At 41.2% G+C, this 21,412-nt stretch overlaps 1 protein-coding gene across 1 annotated transcript; it reads left to right on the top strand.

The window, feature by feature from the left end:
- The first annotated feature begins 1,533 nt into the window (after nt 1-1,533).
- On the top strand, nt 1,534-16,935 carry LOC142477144 (vomeronasal type-2 receptor 26-like). The gene is made up of 4 exons (XM_075582193.1): nt 1,534-1,920; nt 13,024-13,278; nt 13,368-13,569; nt 16,037-16,935. Exons 1-4 carry the CDS (start codon nt 1,534-1,536, stop codon nt 16,933-16,935), a joined length of 1,743 nt encoding a protein of 580 aa, XP_075438308.1.
- The last annotated feature ends 4,477 nt before the right edge of the window (nt 16,936-21,412 follow it).

Below are 21,412 nucleotides of genomic sequence, written 5' to 3'. Positions count from 1 at the left end.
TAATGCTGGTCCACTTAAAGGCATCACAACCTACATCAAATATACTGTATACTATTACATTTTGGGATCATGGAAAACTGCAACAATAATACATTATTCAGAAACGATATCCTGTGTACATTTATAGCTAGTGATTTTACTACAACAGCGACAGTAATTGTACAAAAATGTGTGAGCACTGTACAGTATCTTACTAGAAGATGACACTTTTTTAATTGACATTATAATATATTTTGAATATAAGCTTTTGAGAGCAATGCAGAACTAATCTACATAGTATTAGTAGGAAATGTAAGAAAAATAAACCATACAAAAATGTTCAAGGGCTTTGCTGATAAAGACCCGAACAATGGGTCATGGCAGCCAGTGGGGGTCTGTTCTTTAGACTGACTTCTCCCATGGAGAGATGTCCCACTGCCAGGGGATGCCGCGGTCAGTTCCGCGTCAGTTCAGTGTCAGTGGGAAGATTAGGTCTGGCTACATCTGTAGGTGAGACAGGTGAGAGGTACTAAAAAAAACCTGGATCCTGAGTCACAAACCTCCATTAACTCAATGCAAATAACGGGATGTTATAGTAATCATTAAAGGACATTATATTCTCTGATGTTAATGCATAACCAAAAAGCTAATTATATGCAAAAATAACAACCATTTATATCTCATTAGCATAGGCTTAATGTCATGTGAATTTAGCATGGCCTCACGTCATCTTTAAAGAAACATGACTCTTTTTAAGTACCGTTTATCTCTTACCTAAAGGTGACAATGCGCCCATGCAATATACTGTAGGTTTGCTGGAGAGGAGATAAATATAACATATTTAGCAAAGAAGAGTCTTGCTCTCTCCATCTCTCTCCCCTAAATAGTCAGGTTATATCCCTGTGCCGTTCTATAACAAAGCTCCTTGGATAGAGTACAGTAGGTGTTGTTAAAGGGATCAGGCTATATTGACACTCACGAGTGCTGGAACTGCTCACTTGAGCGCAAGACAGCATCTCTGTTTCTATTGCACTCACCCTGTCAGCAGCTTGGTGGACACAGTTCATTTCATGTGCTTTCTACCGGATGGCAATTGAATTTGAACACAAGACTGTGCTTCTATAAGCACACTGATTTCTCACATTTCAGACTCCATTTTTAGCTGCTGCAACACTTCCACCTGGTTACATACTGTATGGATGAAGCAATTTTTAACAATACCAATGAGATATTATGTGAAGATACAGCAGATCTTAAGATGCATTTTGCTCGGTTGGAGAAATGTTTGTTACACCGTCAGAGAATATGGTGGGACATTATTACTATGGAGAACTACAACAGAGTCAAACGCATACCAAGGGGCTTGCGCCTCACCAAGACACCTTCCTTTGGGTTTGATAAAGGGGACTTTGAGTGACAATGGTGCCTCATTCTTGATGAATGTTCATTTAAATTAATGGACCCTATCATTCATCATACAGTAAATCACAAGAAAACAAATGTGTAGCTAAACAAGTGACAGAATTACAAAAGAAATTACAGGTCTTTGCTCATATGAAAAACTTTAAGGAATTAGATTCCAAAGTAGCGAGCAAGCTCAACAAGCAAGAGAAGATCATAATGATCACTAAACAGATTAAATTTGAGCGATATAAAGCCGATTATGAATCTCAACAGATTTACATCTGGCAAAAATTGACATTCAAGAACAGAGGAAAACCTAGCAAACCTAAGAAATCTAATAAAGATTCCGGGGGTAATAAGTCTATTCTCAAAACAACTAAAGATAGTGATCAAACACCGCATGCAGTTTCTTTCTCTTTTTCCGAGAGTGAATTTTATACATCATCTGGGGAAGAAAACATCATACCTAGTGTGATGACTCACTCCAGTAGAACGGACAGTCACAAGTCCTCAAAAAATGAGGAAAGACAAGAAGAGGCAAGAGAAAGAACCCACAGCGGGATGGCATCAAAGAGATTGAAAACGTAGACATTGGGAGTAGTAATGTGATTAACATTTCCAAACACGAATTCACAAAGGCGGAGTTGTCCGTCTTACATCTTGGACTATCATTTGCACCCAATAGGCATTTTAACCTCTTTTTTACCATGGTTGACGTTTATAGATTTACAGTGGCGACACCCTTTATTCTAACTCGGCTAGCTCCGCGAATTTCAGATTATCCCGGTTATGTGCGGTTTTGTGTCGTTTTCGCCCGGAGGGAATTGCGTTATTTTCGCGCCCGTGATTTAAGCATTTTATTCTCGCTGTCTGCAATACTGCAATGCCGTGTAAAAACTCATGGGGGCATTTGCGAGCTGTTGTCTTTGAAGTCTAATACCTTCAGCTCATTCTGACTTAGCCGCGCTGGTTTGAAACGGCTTTCTCCGCCATTACGGTCAATGATAGGACCCTCCTCGCCGGCGTGACCCTTTCTCGTTGCCATTACTGGTCGGACCCTGTTGGGGTCAAGTGAGAGGGTTCCTAACATCTATGGGCAAAATGAATTTTATTTCTAGGTGCCCTAGAACAGAAGTTCCCACACCAATTGGCCGTGAACTTGACCGAGGCCCTAGTTCCCACGCCAATTGCGCGATTACCCTGACTCCGTTCTGTTGCCACGAGAGGGTCGCTATTTGCCATGCAATCCTGCCTGAACTAGGACTACATGGTGACCGAATCTGAGCCCTCTAGGTTGAACAGAACCGGAGTTATGGTTCCAGATTTCTGCTCATTCTGACATAGCTGTTTCAAAGCAGCGCGGCTTTCTCCGCCATTACGGTCAATGATAGGACCCTCCTCACCGGCGTGACCCTTTCTCGTTGCCATTACTGGTCGGACCCTTTTGGGGTCAAGTGAGGGGTTTCCTAACATCTATAGGCAAAATGAATTTTGTTTCTAGGTGCCCTAGAACAGAAGTTCCCACGCCAATTGCCCTAGTTCCCACGCCAATTGCGCGATCATTGCTCTTTTTTGACAATGTTGACGATCTTGTGGCTTTGCGGTCCGGCAGTAAAAAAACAGTGCAGGAAGCCTCGACATTTGTTACACTGTCAAAGGAGCAAATGGAAACAATGGAAGACAAATCAACATGTCCTTTTATTGGTGGAGTCAGTACAAAAACATTTATTTACAAATACTGTACAATGTTGAAACATTTTAAGTGCACAGCAATTCAAAACATCAACAGGTGTAGGGTTTACTGCTACAGTACATGTGTGAAAACATTTGTCAGTCAGTATGGTTTACAGTCACATGTTTTAAATACAATACAGTACATTCTTTAATATCTTTAAAATATAAATATATAAATATATAAATATAATTTAAAATAATCCGTTCTGTGGGTCTGAGCGGGTTGAAATTGCACCAGTTCAGTCCTAGAGGGCAGCAAACAGGGCAGGTTTTCAGGGCAACCTTGAAAACCGTGCCTGTTTGCGGCCCTCAGGGACTGGAGTCGTGCATGTCCTGTGTAAAAAAACACATAACAACGCTTTGCTCATTTTCTGCAGTTACTGTAGTCATTGTGTTTTTAATCCGTCCCTAGCCAAGTGTCAATCGGCTGACTGCGCCTGCGTGTACTCTAATCCTTTTAGAGAAATCCTTTTAGAGATGGGAGCTTGCTGCTTACAGCGCATGAGTCACCCTACCCTACCAATCCCCTCTCTCCACAGAGTCGTTAATCTTCTGAATATTGCCATTGTGTTCTTAATCCGTCCATAGCCAAGCTACAAAGCCCTCAGTGCGCCTGCGTGTAATCACACCATCCCCCCCCCAACCCTTAGAGGCTTTGTTTACGGTAACGCTTTGGAAAATCCTCTCTCGAATTTGAAATGTAAATCTGATGTGCACAGCATTGTGAGAATTGAGAGTAAAAAAAACATTAACTGATTCATGTTGTTTTGTCATTCATTCTTATACTGTCGGGGGGGGTGTGGTTGTTGTCAATGATTACGATAACCAGGAATGTGAATAAATATTTATTATATTTCATCAGGGAAAAAAAAAAATACAAAGATAAAAATAATCATGAATAATACATACTGCAGCCTTTATTAAATTCTTCTGGCAGATTGAAATCGGAGAATCATTTACAAAACATTTGTAAAACATGGAGATACATGAAAAATGGACATTTATATGAATATTAATTAAATATATATATATATATATAAAATCTACTGTTTGTTTTTGGTGCCTGAGGCACAGGGAGTTAAAGTGACTTGCTTTTTATGTACTGTATTTGGGGGTTGTATTTGGGGGTTTATTCATCAAATTATTATGATGAACTGCCTTTTGAAATTACAGTACTGTTAACTATTTTAGCCACACACCTCCAGAGTCATTCATTTTCTGCAGTTACTGTAGTCATTGTGTTTTTAATCCGTCCCTAGCCAAGCGTCAATCGGCTGACTGCGCCTGCGTGTACTCTAATCCTTTTAGAGATGGGAGCTTGCTGCTTACAGCGCATGAGTCACCCTACCCTACCAACCCCCTCTCTCGACAGAGTCGTTAATCTTCTGAATATTGCCATTGTGTTCTTAATCCGTCCATAGCCGAGCTTCAAAGCCTCAGTGCGCCTGCATGTAATCACACCATGCCCCCCCCCCCCCAACCCTTAGAGGCTTTGTTTACGGTAACGCTTTGGAAAATCCCCTCTCGAATTTGAAATGTAAATCTGATGTGCCCAGCATTGTGAGAATTGAGAGTAAAAAAACCATTAACTGATTCATGTTGTTTTGTCATTCATTCTTATACTGTCGGGGGGGGGGTGGTTGTTGTCAATGATTATGATTAGCAGGAAAGTGAATAAATATGTATTTTATTTTGTCAGGACCCAAAACATACAAATATAAAAATAATCATGAATAATACATAATGCAGTCTTTATTAAGTTCTTTTGCCAGATGGAAATTGGATAACCATTTAGAAAACATTTGTAAAACATGGGGAAACATGAATAATGCACATTTATAAGAATATTATTTAATAATATATACTGTAATGTACTGTATAATATATATACTGTATACTGTATATACTGTATAGTAATATTATTTTTTCCGTCTTTATCTTTTCCTCATTCTGTCTACAGAACAGTAGTTCATTGAGAGAGGAGAGGTTTTGTGTACATCATTACTGCTGTTTATAAACTGTACATTTTACTGTACAAACAGATTAGACTGGACACAAACCGCTGGTATAGAGATCAGTTCACGTACAGCATCAGCGTATCGTATCGTGGGTGAAGCAACGTAAATTTTTTAATGTTTTTTAATGTTACGTTGCTTCACCCAAAGCTGTCCTAGTCTCCTATCATGTAATACTGTCAAATAGGCACGATACGCTGATGCTGTACGAGCACTGATCTCTATACCAGCGGCGCGGTCTTGCAGACGGCTGCTACCACGTGACCAAGGTCACGCGTCTATACAGTTGGCATACCGCCAGTTTAAGTGACTATCAGACCGGCGAATTACATTAGTACTGTCCGCCCTAGCCCTACTATTCAGGTGTAGTGCGGACTCTACATAAGTACTGGTTTTGGAACCAGCGGCGACTACAATCATGTGATCAATATCGCACGCATCAGCAGAAGATATATCGCCTTAACATACAACCACTCTACTAATCTACCATACTTGCTTGATTAGTCTAAGTATTATATGTACTAATAAAGACACTGCCTTAATGATGTAACAACTATATGTGTATTAATACATGGGCACTTTGGATACATTGGGCCACTATTTGACATCAGCTGCTCACATGGTCATAAATCAGTTAGTACATCTAGCAACTATATCACCATGATAAACACTTGGAATTAGCAGTAGACATAGGGACAATCCTGAATGCACTGGATAAAGCTACATTCAAATGTATATTTAGTCATAACTGATATTAGACAAAAAGCCCTCATATATATGGTATGGGATGCAGTGGTACTCTGAGTTGTTCTTTTGGTTTTGAACATTATGGTCCATACATCTGTATCATCATACTGGCCTTACGTTATTCACTATGCAACGTGTATACATATGCCATTAAGAATAAATTAATTATATCTGGGCGTATATATGTCTACACTTATTCCATCATTAGATATGACCATACCTTAACACAACAGCAATAGCAGCGTATTTAACACTATCTCAGTTCCCACCCCATGCTAGATACCACATATATCCACTCTGAACTTTCATGTTATAGCAGAGGGATATAGCAGGTATATTTATATACAAACTTAGCCATTGATGTATCGCCTCTTATCAACATAAGGTGTCTATAAAGGTATATTAATACCTCACCCAGGAATTTCCTAAGAGGCAATACAACTAGCAAGAGGGGAATATAAGAAGAGTCACAGACACTCTTTCTGCCGTATTTGACTTTATTTGATTGGACTTGATTTCATGTTACACTGGAGAAACTAAGAGCTTCTGGGTTTTTAAACATTTTATTAGGATTAAAAGAAAAATATTTATGTTGTATGTCTAGCGCACCATAGGACCAGGATTTAATTCAACTCAGGCCTGCGGTGCGCCTTAATGGGGATCTTTTGTCGTGTGTTCTTCACACACATATCCCTTTCTGTCTATGGTCTTATCCCTGGCAGCACGCGACCTACGCCACTCACTGGTATAAGAGTTTTGAGCGAGGTCACTCATTCAATTTCATTACTCTGACTATCTGGAAAGAAAAAATCTGTGCCATACTTCCCTGTATCATACTGTACTTACAATACTACAGCACAGTACTACTTTCCTGATGCTTGCCCATTACGCGTGATGACAATGGGCAACACAGTGGCAATATGGTCTATATATTTATTGCAGCGTTCCACGGTGAGTACATCGTTCCAAAAACTCATTATGCCTTTCAACAACTCGTCCTTTTTGGAGGGTTTCGCCACTTTCCGGATATGGTCCTTCAGCTGATGCCAGACAATTTCGATCGGATTGAAGTCTGGCGATCTGTCATTGGAAAAAAGGACAATTGGTTTAAGAGCTAAAAACAGTGGGGAACAAAAATGGGACACGGTTTACTGCACTTACACCGCTGGTGTCTTCACCCAGTTGATGCCGCGCTCAAGGATATGCGCCGTTGACGCGGTGTGCTTCGGATCGTTGTCTTGGTAGAAGCGGTGACCATTGGGGAACTCGCGTGTGATGTATTGCACTATCTTGGGCACAATGTTGTCTTGGAAGAAAGCTTTATTCATGATTCCTATAGCAAGAAAAGAAAAGTGCTCAAAAAACTGCACAATAGTACAGTACAGTGCATACAGTAAGGCAACACTAGTAAAGTACAGTGCATTAGGCGACATTATATTTGATAAATTTTACCTTCAAAGATGACAATGCAACCCAGTCCACGCCTAGAGATGGCACCCCACACATGCAGCTTCACAGGGTGTTTTGGCCGCGGCTTCAAAGATATGCGGCCTTTTTTGTGGAATGCAAAGCTTGCAAATCTCTCCAGCGACACAGTAGACTCATCAGTGAAGATGCAATCCTGGAAAGTCTCCCCACTGTCGATCCATGCCTGGGCCTTGACCACTCTTTTGATTTTGTTTGCGTCCCTTATCATGGGGTATGCTCTGTAATGACAAGGAATAAAAAAATTTAGCGGCACAGTGCAGTACAGTACAGTTTGCTAAACAACACTTTTAGCTCCTGTACTGTCCACTACTAACCTCACACGTCCATATTTCCATCCAATGCTGCGTCTCATCTTCTTTATGCTGCTCTCAGATACAGTCAGATTGTGCTTTTCCTGCAGAGTGTTTTTAACCCTTAATGCACTCCTCTCATCATTCTCCTCACTTATTTTGTCCACCAGAAGAGTTGTCTCCCTACAATGTAAAGAAAATATATTGTTTTATTAATATACAGCAATATAAAATGTATATAAATATAATGTTGTACGATGAATATAAATATACAAAAAATGTATACTGTTGTAATATAAATATAAATATACAAAATATGTATACTGTTGTAATATAAATATAAATATACAAAATATATATACTGTTGTAATATAAATATAAATATACAAAATATATATACTGTTGTAATATAAATATAAATATACATCCTATATATACCGTTGTACGATAAATATAAATATACAAAAAATGTATACTGTTGTACTATAAATATACAAAATATATATACTGTTGTAATATAAATATAAATATACAAAATATATATACTGTTGTAATATAAATATAAATATACATCCTATTTATACCGTTGTACGATAAATATAAAAATACAAAAAATGTATACTGTTGTACTATAAATATAAATATACAAAATATATATAACTGTACTGTTATAATATAAATCAACAGAAATAAAAACAGTATTAGATACAGAACTGTTCTGTGGATGTACTGTACTGTATGAACAGTACAGTACAGTACGTACAGTTTTCTATATATTTTTTTGTTAAGTTTTATAAATATACTTACGCGTTAGTTACCCTTGGTGCCCTTTTGCGGTCTCTGTTTTTTCCGTATGCATGATAGCACACGGTGGTTGCTGGCACAATGATGCCAGAAGTATCTAACCAGCGTTGGATAGCAGCAATTCGTTGTCCGCTCGTGTACATCTCCTTAATTCGCATGCTGAGATCCTTCGAAATCTTTTTAACAGGCATTGCTGCGAGTAGAAAGAAATACAAACACAAGAATGTATATTCGATGTTTAGTCGATGTGTATTCTATGTGCAGTTAATACACAAAATGGATGGTGTATTTATACGGTAATGACTCACATTAGAGTGCGCCCACTTTCAACACCTGTACCTGGTCGCCATGCATAAAATGTTACACACTTTGCATACTGTAGCCCACCACTCAATGATCTTTGTCTGAACTTGCCCTTGTCCAGATACTGCATTGTGCCACCTGCTTCCATGGAGCAACCCCGACTCTATGGACACAGGAACCCTCTCGCCTCTGCCGTGCCTGTCAAGCTGAAAAAGCGAAAGGCGGTTGCCGTTTCCACGCCAAAGCGACAGGCTAAGGCCAATAAAGAAAACCTTCTGCTGACCCCAAAGGCTAAGGGTTTTCTTAGACGTAAGCCTCATTATGTGAAGAAGATATACGGTTATGTACTCTCGACGCAAAATGAATGGGAGCCAACCCATCGAACCCGCAGACCACTTCCTCACATATGCTTCAACGACTCTGCTGTAGCTGTCCCGGAAATCTTCAGCCCGTCTTCTCCACCCCCATCTTCTCCAGTTCCATCCGACGATGCCGCCGCCTCTGAAATCCACGGGTCACTGTCTCCTTTGCTCTTGGACGACTCTGCTTCTCGCCCAGAAATCCAAAGGTCACTTTCTCCATCCCTCTTCGACGACGCTGCCGCTTCTCCTCTACCGGGTATCCACAGGTAACCTCCTCCACTCTTCCTTGATGTCGATGCCGCTTCTGTCCATGGAACCCCCATCTCATCCTCCGTTGCACCCATCCCCCCAGATGTCCAGACGCCATGCACAAGAAGCAGCTCATTAGACCGGATGCTGAATGGGATAAGTGTGGATCTCCCCGGGAATTCTATTGTGCTGGCAAAGATAGATCTGCTTCTGGAGACCATGTTAAATGTGGAGCAACGGATGCTACAAATGGATCAACAGATGGATCGATGGATGGAGAAGATAGAGGCTGACATAGCGGGCATACATTATTTGCTCGGTGCTAATGCCCCTGTTTCCCCAATGCTGGAGCAGGGGGGTGACATGGATGTGATGAATGGGACCTTCGACCCCCTTCCATCACCAAGCGCACCCTCTCCACCAGAAGATGTAGTGTACATGTATGCCATTGAGGAGGACATGATAACCCCGTCAAGACCACGCCAGGAGACAACACGGCGACCACAACCGGAGGAAAGCTTCCTCCCAGACAACCTACCATCGCCCGTCGCCTCAAGCACACCCGCTCCCAAAAGACCTACACCCGCTCGCATCGATACGGTGCCTGACATCACCCTGTGCGATCTGCCACCGAAGCTCAGGGAGACGTATAGGGTGAAGAGTGCTGGTGCACCCCACAAGTATGCCTTGTTCATTTTTAAGCACCATGTTCCCTACTCGTTGTACTGCGAGTGGGCCTTCAAAGTGAACTACAATTGGAATCGCGTCAAAAAGGCGCTTCCTGTCAATTTAAGGAAACATTTTGTGGATGAAATGCGGCACTTTTATCCAATTACAGATCCTGTAATTAAAGGCGTTCGGGACTGCATTAATGGCGTTTTGCGCCATGCATGGAATCGGCCATGGATGGACAATGTGGAGGACTTTATGTGAGACCATACTGTTGTGGTGAACTGTATTGTACTGTACATGTTTTGCCCTACTGTACCTGCTGTACTTAAACAAAGGAAATGTTGTTGTGTGTTTTTTTACACAGGACATGCACGACTCCAGTCCCTGGGGGCCGAAAACAGGCACGGTTTTCAAGGTTGCCCTGAAAACCTGCCCTGTTTTCTGCCCTCTAGGACTGTACTGTCGATTTTTTGAATTGCTGTGCACTTAAAATGTTTCAACATTGTACAGTATTTGTAAATAAATGTTTTTGTACTGACTCCACCAATAAAAGGACATGTTGATATGTCTTACATTGTTTCCATTTGCTCCTTTGAAAGTGTAACAAATGTCGAGGCTTACTGCACTATTTTTTTACTGCCAGACCGCAAAGCCGCAAGATCGGCAACATTGTCAAAAAAGAGCAATGATCGCGCAATTGGAGTGGGAACTAGGTCAATTGGCGTGGGAACTTCTGTTCTAGGGCACCTAGAAATAAAATTTAACATTGTATTTGTAAATAAATGTTTTTGAACTGACAGCACCAATAAAAGAACATGTTGATTTGTCTTACTGTACTGTACTGTGCATTGTTTTCATTTGCTCCTTTGATAGTACTGTATAACAAAAGACAGTGTTTCTAGAATGTCGAGGCTTGCTGCACTGTTTTTTTACTGCCTGATCGCGCAATTGGCGTGGGAACTAGGGCAATTGGGGTGGGAACTAGGGCAATTGGCATGGGAACTTCTGTTCTAGGGCACCTAGAGATAAAATTCTTTTTGCCCCTACATGTTAGGAACGCCCTCACTTCACCACAACAGGGTCCGACCAGTAATGGTGGCGAGAAAGGGTCACGCCGGCGAGGAGGGTCCTATCATTGACTGTAATGGCGGAGAAAGCCAGGCTGCTTTGAAACGGCTAAGTCAGAATGAGCAGAAACCTGGAACCCATAACTCCGGTTCTGTTCAACCTAGAGGGCTCAGATTCGGTCACCATGTAGTCCTAGTTCATGCAGGATTGCATGGCAAATAGCGACCCTCTCATGACAACAGAACGGAGTCAGGGTAATCGCGCATTTGGCTTGGGAACTAGGGCCTCGGTCAAGTTCACGGCCAAATGGCGTGGGAACTTCTGTTCTAGCGCACCTAGAAATAACATTCATTTTGCCCATAGATGTTAGGAACCTGGCACTGTATACTGTAGATGTAATGTAAATTATTCTGTACATGTAGAATAAATGCATAGTTTTATTTTTTCGGGTCTTTTACACAGTATACTGTACGGCCGGAACCAGGGGAAAAAACTGTAGACGTGGGGTTTTAAATCCGATTCAGCAATGTGCAGGCATTGTCACACAACGCGATATTATCCATCGAAATCCCCCCATTAGCCTTTTCTTTTCTGAGGAAAAACAAAAAGAAAAGTTTTAATGTACAGTAATGGTCAGCCCCCTATAGAAGTACCCAGCCAGCCCCACCAATAATTTTCTCCTGTTCACATGCGCATGCGCCTAGCACTCCACCAATTGTTCAGTATCTGCAGTACAGTACTGTAGAAGCCGCTCAGCCAATGATATTGCTTACAGGAGAATCGCTTGACTTTGGAATCGCACCGATATTTATACAGTATTGTCAAAATAAAAAAAAACACAGAAAATAATACGGCAACAATACTCACCATAGTATTTCCCATTCAGCTGGTGCCGGTCCACTGCCAGTCCAGCTTTCTTGATCATCCACGTCGATAGTTTGCTGCGGGACTAGTCCACCTGTAGTCAGCTGGTGAGGCTGGAAATCGCTTAGGTACATGCAAGCTTCATCAAAACAGCACGCAAAATACGGCTCAGCCTCAGGCTCAGCCTCAGGGTTGTCACTCATGGCGGGACCATCATTGGAAGCCGGTGCTGGTGCATTGCTTGGCAGCGACTGTCGCTTCTTAGTTGGTTTTAACATGACCCTTTGCCTTTTGCCGCCTTCATGATCATAGATACCGGAAAAATCCGGTGATACACACCAATACCCTCCAACAAATTGTGGCTCAATAAGATGAAAACAGGGATTGCTACATAACCTTTTCCTTACTGCACGCTTCCACGTATGAGGAGTTGGCGAAAATTTGTAAAAGTCATAGTTTTCGATAAAATACTGATAAATTTGAACAACTGTTGCCATCTTATCTTCTGTTGCCTTAATCGCGACCCATATCAAATACGCGTAACTTCTGTCGGGTTTTTGGAAAGCGGGCTGCACTTGAACACTCATGGCGGGCGGGTCTCTGGAGAATACTGTAACCGAAACTGGTCTTTGTCTTTCTTTAATATGAAAAGCCTAAATTGATACATTTTTGCAAACTCTTCCTTCAGTCTCAAGGCCAAGTTACAGTACAATGGCACACTGTGGTACAGTATCTTTTTTAAACGAAACACCTGCAAGCCGACACATTACTGAAGCGCATGCGCATTACAATTCATGAATATCTGCCATCTTGCGGACACGCGAAGCACTGCAGCCTATTAAATCTAAACCATTATCAATAAACCCATCAACCGCGCGTCAGCCGGGCATGACCTGTGGCTGGGAACGCAAAATGAACGCGGCATGCGCCAGGTGAAGAGTGTCGCATTCCAGGAACAAGCCAGGTAAAAAACGGTGATTTGTTAGAATAAAAGCTGCCGCAGCAGTATACGCAAACTAACTCAAACGTTTTTTTTCCACCAAGGTTGAGAATAGGGGTCCTTCTAATTTTGGGGATGCTTTACTACCAGTGTTTGATGTTATCTCTAATACTTCTATTCCCTTAGGGTTTCAAGACCTTTGTTACCGTCAGGATTTGACAGATCTCTACAATGAAAACAACACTGTGACTGATGACCCCATGGAATTCCTGGGGAGCATCAACTCAGGTTTCAAGAGGAAATCAATTTTTTATCCCACTTATATGAAAGGGCAGTTCATAGACACCTTTCAAAAAGCGGTAGAAAGAGATCTGTCACTCCTAGCCAGGGACATAGGAGATAGTCTAGTTTTCATTGATCTCATAAAGACAATTTGACTCTTGACCAGAGGGCAACAATTAAGTCACTATCAGATAATGATCTTATCTTAATCAAAAAAGTCGACAAAGGGGGCGCAACGGTGGTCTTAGATAGAGACTATTATGTCCTGGAGGCACGAAGGCAACTTGGAGACCCAGAGGCCTATGTCACCCTAGACGCTGATCCCACTTCCCGTTTCCGCAAGGAATTTGCAGGGTTGATGGAGGAAGGTGAGATTCTACAAGTTCTCACACCCTCTGAGTGAGATTTCCTCATCACTCCAGATCCTATCACTCCCATTTTTCATCCCCATCCTAAAATTCACAAAACACTCTTTGCACCCCCAGGTAGACCCATTATTTCCAGCATTGGTTCCCTGGGTGAACACCTCTCACAATGTATTGATCACTTCCTTCAACCTTTAGTACACAATTTACCTTCACTTATCATTGACACCAAACACGTTTTATCACTGCTTGCACATTTTAGTTGGCACACATCCTACATCTGGGTCACCCTGGATGTAGCTTCCTTCTATGACAACATCAATCATGATCACGGCCTCACTGCAGTTGAGTTTTTTCTCGATGCTCATTCTTCACTTTCTCCAGCACACATTGCATTTTTACTTGATAGCATCCGTTTTTCACTCACACATAATTATTTTCTTTTCGATCAACAGTTTTATCTCCAAACACGTGTTTGGAGATACAAAGCCATTCAGGCACAATATAGCATTTTACAAGCGATATATTGATGACCTGCTTATGGTCTGGAGTGGTGGGGAGAATGAGCTTTTCAAATTCTTTGACTATCTGGCAGATAATAAACTTAACCTCAGATTTACGCATAATTACCATATGCATGGCATACAGTTTCTTGATCTAAACCTTTATGTGGATAATGAGAAAAAAGTACAATCTGACATATTTAGGAAAGATAATGCCAGAAACAAATTGTTACATGCAAAGAGTTGCCATTCCCCCCCTCTGTTCAAGGGTATCCCATAGGGCCAGTTCCTGTGTTTACGCAGGAATTGTTCCTCTCTGGAGGACTTTGTTCAGAAGACAGATGAAATGAGGGGAAGATTTTTGTCTAGGGGCAACGCTAATGAGGATCTAGACAAGGCCTATGAAGCAGCCCTTAACACTGACAGGGATTCCTTGATCAGTATGGATAGGAGGTATTCCAGGCAAACTAAGTCCACTGAAAGTACCGATGCGCCTTACTTTATTACGGGATATAGTTTCAGGTCGAGGACTCCCTACTTCAGGAGATACAGGCCTCATTATGGGGTGCCGGTATCCCCTGCAGAATTTCAATGTCCCGGTCACGTGACGCGGATGCTTGAAAGTGCAGGGGATACCGGCACCCCATTACGGGGCCTGTATCTCCTGAAGTAGGGGGTCCTCGGACCTGAAACCAATGCGGTTCAGCTCCGGAGACCCCCTGCACATCTACACTATGAAAAACATGTATATTAAAAAAAGATTTAACAAACATCAAAACACGACCCCCCCCATCCCCCCTCCCTCCGCCCTAACACATTCAGTACAATAATGTGCAAAATAACTATTATCCAGATATGGATAATAGATTATTTGCCCTTTATTAAACACTGCATTAGCATACCTAAATAAAGTAAATAAAAACAGTAGCCAGCTAATCCAATGAATACAAGCAGTAACAACATCAACAATGAATTAATTAAACCATTAACCAATGAAACCAATTAATTCCTAAACCAACTCAAAATGAATAGTAACACTAACCAATCAAACCAATGAATTACTACAAAATTAATGAATGTAAACATTAAAAGACAAAGAAATCAATTCAAACAATATCTGAAATAACCATAAAATGCATTAGCTAACATAATACAACATTAATTACAAACGAACACCAATCGCAAACATTTTATTACCATTAAGCAGGAAAAAACAAACAATCACATCCACATAAGAAATTGAAATAAAAAAAAAACAACAGCAATACCAAGCCACAAATGCCCCCCAAATATTGTCATAATAATGTATTATTCCCTTATGGATTCACGCGAGATCAGCCGGGGACATCCACCGGCCTGTTGTATGGGTGTTGCGCACTCAAAAATGTAAACAAAGACATTTTTCAAAGTCCAGCTTTTTTATCACCTGCCTTGAGCTGGCAATCTTTTTTGAACGTAACTTTCGCGTACGATAACTTTGCGTAGCTTAGTGAATCCCAGAGAAGGGCAGAATTGAACGCAAAAAGGTTATCGTAAGAGCAAAGTTGGATTTCCAGGAAAAGTCAGTTTAAGAGCGCAAAGTGCCTGTTTGCGTGGTTTAGTGCATCGTGTTCGGCGGAACATCACGTTCTAAGAGCACTTTGCGCTCTTAAAACAACTTAACGAAGCTTAGTGCATAGCCCCCTATGTATGTAAACTAATGCACTGAGCCATTTAGATGCAATATCAGAAGGAAGTCAATGGCAAAAGCTGCAGTGAAGCTAGTTACTCAAGAGACATTGGAAGCCGTAGAGGAACATGAACCAACTTTGCTGTCTGTAGTAGCGTTCTTTAGAACAATATTATGGGGGAGTTTGTGGGTGAAATTACAGGTAAAGGTGACCTTAGTGTATTGTGTATATTATTTTACTACAAAGCATTGTGTACACAGTTTACTGTATAAAAATGTTAATGTTGATTTTCTGCAGATGCTGAAAATTGTGTGAAGTGCCCTGAAGATCAGTGGTCCAATGAGAAGAGAGACATGTGCATCCAAAGAACTATAGAGTTCCTTTCACATGAGGATCCCCTAGGAGGTTCTTTAACTTCTCTTTCCATTATATTCTGCATAATCACTTCTTCAGTGCTGGGAATCTTCATAAAAAATCATAAGACACCTCTAATTAAAGCCAATAACCGAAACCTCAGCTACATCCTCCTCCTCTCCCTCATGTTGTCCTTCCTCTGTTCCTTGTTATTCATCGGACGTCCTGTGAAGGTGACCTGCCTGCTCAGACAAGCTGCTTTTGGGATTATTTTTACAGTGTCAGTCTCTTCTGTTCTGGCAAAATCCGTCACTGTTGTCATCGCCTTCAATGCCACAAAGCCTGGAAGCAAGATAAAGAAATGGGTGGGGAGCAGAGTATCCAGCTGCCTGGTCCTTCTCTGCTCACTGGGGGAGGTTGTGATATGCATGGTGTGGCTGGTTCACTCTCCCCCATTCCCAGACTATGACACACAATCTGACACTGGGAAGATGATATTACAATGCAACGAAGGGTCTGACACTGCATTCTACATTGCGATTGGTTACATGGGATTCTTGTCCGTGTTAAGTTTCATTGTTGCTTTCCTAGTTAGGAAGTTACCTGCCAGTTTCAATGAGGCCCAGCTGATCACTTTCAGCATGCTGGTGTTCTGCAGTGTTTGGGTCTCCTTCCTCCCAGCGTACCTGAGCACCAAGGGCAGAAACACGGTGGCTGTGGAGATATTCGCTATCCTGGCTTCCAGTGCAGGACTTCTGGGCTGTATATTCATTCCCAAGTGTTACATTATCCTGCTCAGGCCTGAGCTGAACACCAGGGAACATGTCATTGGGAAACACTGACATATTTCTTACTCTCAAAATATGCTGTGAGGCTGTTTGTCTGTGTCAGTGCCGCCCTATCTAAATGAATGGAGCACTAACACAGAGAAGCAGCTTCACAGCATATCAGATAAGGCACGTTGTGTCCATAATAATATTACATTATGTGCACCCTTTCCTTTCCAGTACTGCAGCTGGGCAAATATGGGCTACAATATACTGTAATAAAGATTTATTATTAACCAATGTGCATGTGATTAAGTTACAGTATGTCTATGGGGAGGGCAGTGATTCTGAATAACACTGGTGGCAGCAAAGAAGAAGGGTTGGGAAAGAAATATGTTGGTGAAAAGAGGTGTAGTGAGATGATCAGGATGGAGTGCAAGAAGAAGTGGCAGCATAAGTAGCACTCAGCAACAGCACATAGTTCTGCAATGCAAGTAACACTTGTATACAACTGCATAAAGATTACAAGGACAACACTCCCAACTGTTTAAGTTATCAAACTCATCAAACTAATACTTACAATAGTCTAGAAGTTACTTTCTCCTGTTCCTTTCTGCACTTCCTACTCTTAGATGAGTCTGATCGTGTGACGTGTTTCAGTTAAGTTTCTATGGGCTTGTAGGAACATGCTATGTGGAATAGCAATACGTTTCTTACATCTAACATTGTTACAGATGCAGTGGACGTTATTTTAAGGAATATCTGGGTACACCCGTGTTGCGTCGCGAGATGGTCAGTTGCAGACTAATGGCCCGCCGGAGTAACACAGCAGGGGATCTCGGGCATATCTCGGAATTCCATTTCGAAATTCCTTAAAATAACATCCGTTGCATCTGTATGTGGAAGAGATTCATGTAAATACAGATGGACCATGATTTATGTATAATTTGCCCTGAATAGTGTGCACCTCATGTGCAGCCTCACCTTGCTCCTCACTGCAGTGAGCCCATGGACCTTGTTTGTGGTCAGACAGAATTATCATTTGTGTTTCTGCAGTTCAGTATATGTCCAGCAGGTGGCACACTGAATAGCTTTACCTATGATACGCTGAGTGGTACAACGCAGTCTGTGCAAGTGTCTTAGGAGAAGATAAATGTGCAGATGTGTCTATGTTTAATGACCTTGGACAGTGCTGTGCATATCTACTGTTTCAGTTTCACACTTAATTAAAAAAAACACTATGCATTTATGGAATCTGTGTCATAACTTTTTTTGTTACTGCGCATGGCATGGGACACGACTCTTCTTCCATGCTACACAAGACCAGCTTGCCGTTATGCCTATATCATATATTGAGCAATTCAAGTCAGGACAGATAAGAGAGCAAATATAGATGAGATCTACAGTATGAGTATAGTGTAGTCAGGGCAAATAAGAGATCAACTCTAGATGGGATCTATGAGTATATCGTTGATAAGTACAAATTCTACAGAGAATAACCAAACCAAGAATGGTTGAGGAATTCTATTAGACACCACTTAAGCATGAATGATTGCTTTATTATAACACCTCTGCATCCTGGCAACAGGGGCGGTTACTGGGCACTGCACGCATTGTGGATGGGTATTTTTATCATGACAGCTTTCGAAGGAGAAAGAGAATAGTCTGGACCAAGAAATTGAATGATAGACCTTCCCAAACCGGTTCCCCCAATCTTCCTCCAGCCGAGTACCTGCTCCAATGTAAGTGCCTGCCCAAATACCATTTCCAATACAGACCAATCAACTCTGAAACCAAGATAAACCTATATCCCAACTACTTGCATCTACTAAAGTACCTGCCCCAACCTTAGTTCCTGTCTCTGCCTAGGTACCTGCCCCAATACCATTACCAGTATGGATCAATCAAAATAAATAAGGCACCAGGCACTTATGGTGTACATCCAAGAGTTCTTAAAGAGTTATGTTCAGTAATAGCCAAACAATTACATTTAATATTCAAGGACTCCATTTGCACAGACTCAGTACCACAAGATTGGCGTAAAACAGACATGATGCCTGGATTTAAAAAAGGGTGAATGGAATGAGGGAGCGGGATCACATATGTAAACAGAGAAAAAAGTAAATAGTACAGCACAGTAGTGAAAATTATGTAAAGTGTAGACAAAAAGTCTGTAGATGTTATTCTCACATACGTGTGAGTCAAACAAGTGTGTCACATTAAATGGTGTATAGAAACTGAGACTCCGCGTAGTGAACCCTCTGGGTGCAGGAGATGGATGTGGGTGTACTAGGACAGAAGGCGGAGAAACACCATAGCATAGACAGTATACAGTATAAGGTACTTTAATAAAGAAGCACTTCACAAGTGCGCACTTACAAATTCACAAGTTAAAATCAGCATGTAAGAGTTATCAGATGGAGCGAAGATGTCCTCACCGCTCCGTGATTGGTGGAACCCGGAAGCGCCTTGCAGGCGGTATATCCAAATGCGGCCGCAGGAAACACCACTTCAGACTCGGCGTCGGTCCACCTCAATGTCGCTCCGCTGTTGCCTCGATTCTATGCGTTTCGCTATCTTCAATAGCTTTCTCAGGAATTGCTTTTATCTCTTTGTTTACATATGTGATCCCGCTCCCTCATCCTATTCACCCACTGATCACCAAGGAACAAGAAGACTTTTCCTTATTTGAAGGTTGAATGGGATCACTTTGTATTTTTTACTATCTAATTTATATTATTGGTCACCGGTTTACTTTTATAATAATTTTTACAGTGTATTTTTATAGTATGTTTTAATTGCACACTTTGTTCTATCACTGGTTAACTGAGGAAGAAGTTCATAAGCGACTTGATAAAATTAAAGTAAATAAGGCACATGGCCCCGATGGCATGCATCCAAGAGTTCTCAAGGAGTTAAGCTCAGAAATAGCAAAACCATTATATTTAATATTCAAGGACTCCATTTCCACAGGCTCAATACCACAAGATTGGCGTAAAGCAGATGTGGTGTCTATATTTAAAAAGGGAGCTAGATCGCAACTGGGAAATTACAGACCTGTAAGCCTGACTTCAATAGTAGGGAAACTACTTGAAGGTTTAATACAGGATAATATTCAGGAATACTTAATGGAAAACAAAATTATTAGTAATAGTCAGCATGGATTTATGAAGGATAGATCTTGTCAAACGAACCTTATTTGTTTCTTTGAAGAGGTAAGTAGAAATTTAGACAGGGTAATGCAGTTGATGTGGTCTACTTAGATTTTGCAAAGGCTTTTGATACGGTTTCGCACAAGAGGTTGGTGTACAAAATAAAGAAATTTGGACTCAGTAATAATATATGCACCTGAATTGAAAACTGGTTAAAGGACAGACAACAGAGGGTTGTCATAAATGAAGCTTTTTCATGTTGGGCTAAAGTCATGAGTGGAGTACCTCAGGGATCGGTACTGGGACCCCTGCTTTTTAACTTGTTTATTAATGACCTTGAGGTTGGGATCGAGAGCAAAGTCTCCATCTTTGCTGATGATACTAAATTGTGTAAGGTAATAAAATCAGAGCAGGATGTAATTTCTCTTCAGAAGGACTTGGAGAGACTGGAAACGTGGGCAGGTAAATGGCAGATGAGGCTTAATACAGATAAATGTAAGGTTATGCATTTGGGATGCAAGAATAAAAAGGCGACTTACAAATGAAATGGAGATACAGTATATTGGGGGAATCCTTGAAGGAGAAGGATTTAGGAGTGCTTGTAGACTGCAGGCTTAGCAATAGTGCCCAATGTCATGCAGTAGCTGCAAAGGCAAACAAGATCTTATCTTGCATCACATAGGCAATGGATGGAAGGGAAGTAAACATAATTATGCCCCTTTACAAAGCATTAGTAAGACCACACCTTGAATATGGAGTACAATTTTGGGCACCAATCCAAAGAAAAGACATTATGGAACTAGAGAGAGTGCAGAGAAGAGCCACCAAATTAATAAAGGGGATGGACAATCTAACTTATGAGGAGAGGCTAGCTAAATTAGATGTATTTACATTAGAAAAGAGGCGTCTAAGAGGGGATGTGATAACTATATACAAATATATTCAGGGACAATACAAGGAGCTTTCAAAATAACTTTTCATCCCACGGGCAGTACAAAGGACTCGGGGCCATCCCTTAAGGTTGGAGGAAAGGAAATTTCACCAGCAACAAAGGAAAGGGTTCTTTACAGTAAGGGCAGTTAAAATGTGGAATTCATTACCCATGGAGACTGTGATGGCAGATACAATAGATTTGTTCAAAAAAAGGTTGGACATCTTTTTTGATGAGAAAGGTATACAGGGATATACCAAATAAGTATACATGGGAAGGATGTTGATCCAGGGATTAATCCGATTGCCAATTCTTGGAGTCAGGAAGGAATTAATTTTTCCCCTTAATGGGGTTTTTTGTTTGCCTTCCTCTGGATCAATAAGTAAGTATAGATATAGGATAAAGTATCTGTTGTCTAAATTTAGCATAGGTTGAACTTGATGGACCTACGTCTTTTTTCAACCTCACC

This window comes from Ascaphus truei, unplaced genomic scaffold (assembly GCF_040206685.1).
Source record: "Ascaphus truei isolate aAscTru1 unplaced genomic scaffold, aAscTru1.hap1 HAP1_SCAFFOLD_1990, whole genome shotgun sequence".
Classification (NCBI taxonomy): Eukaryota; Metazoa; Chordata; class Amphibia; order Anura; family Ascaphidae; genus Ascaphus; species Ascaphus truei.
Note: the sequence above shows the minus strand (reverse complement) of the source record. Positions and strands in the feature narration are given on the sequence as shown.

Excerpts from the sequence above, each read along its gene's own strand:
- LOC142477144 (XM_075582193.1), top strand. The coding sequence starts at position 1,534 with ATGAAAAACTTTAAGGAATTAGATTCCAAAGTAGCGAGCAAGCTCAAC. Across the intron at positions 13,279-13,367 it reads TAGACACCTTTCAAAAAGCG|AGGGCAACAATTAAGTCACT; the intron begins GTAGAAAGAGAT and ends ACTCTTGACCAG. Across the intron at positions 13,570-16,036 it reads TGCAGGGTTGATGGAGGAAG|ATGCTGAAAATTGTGTGAAG; the intron begins GTGAGATTCTAC and ends GATTTTCTGCAG.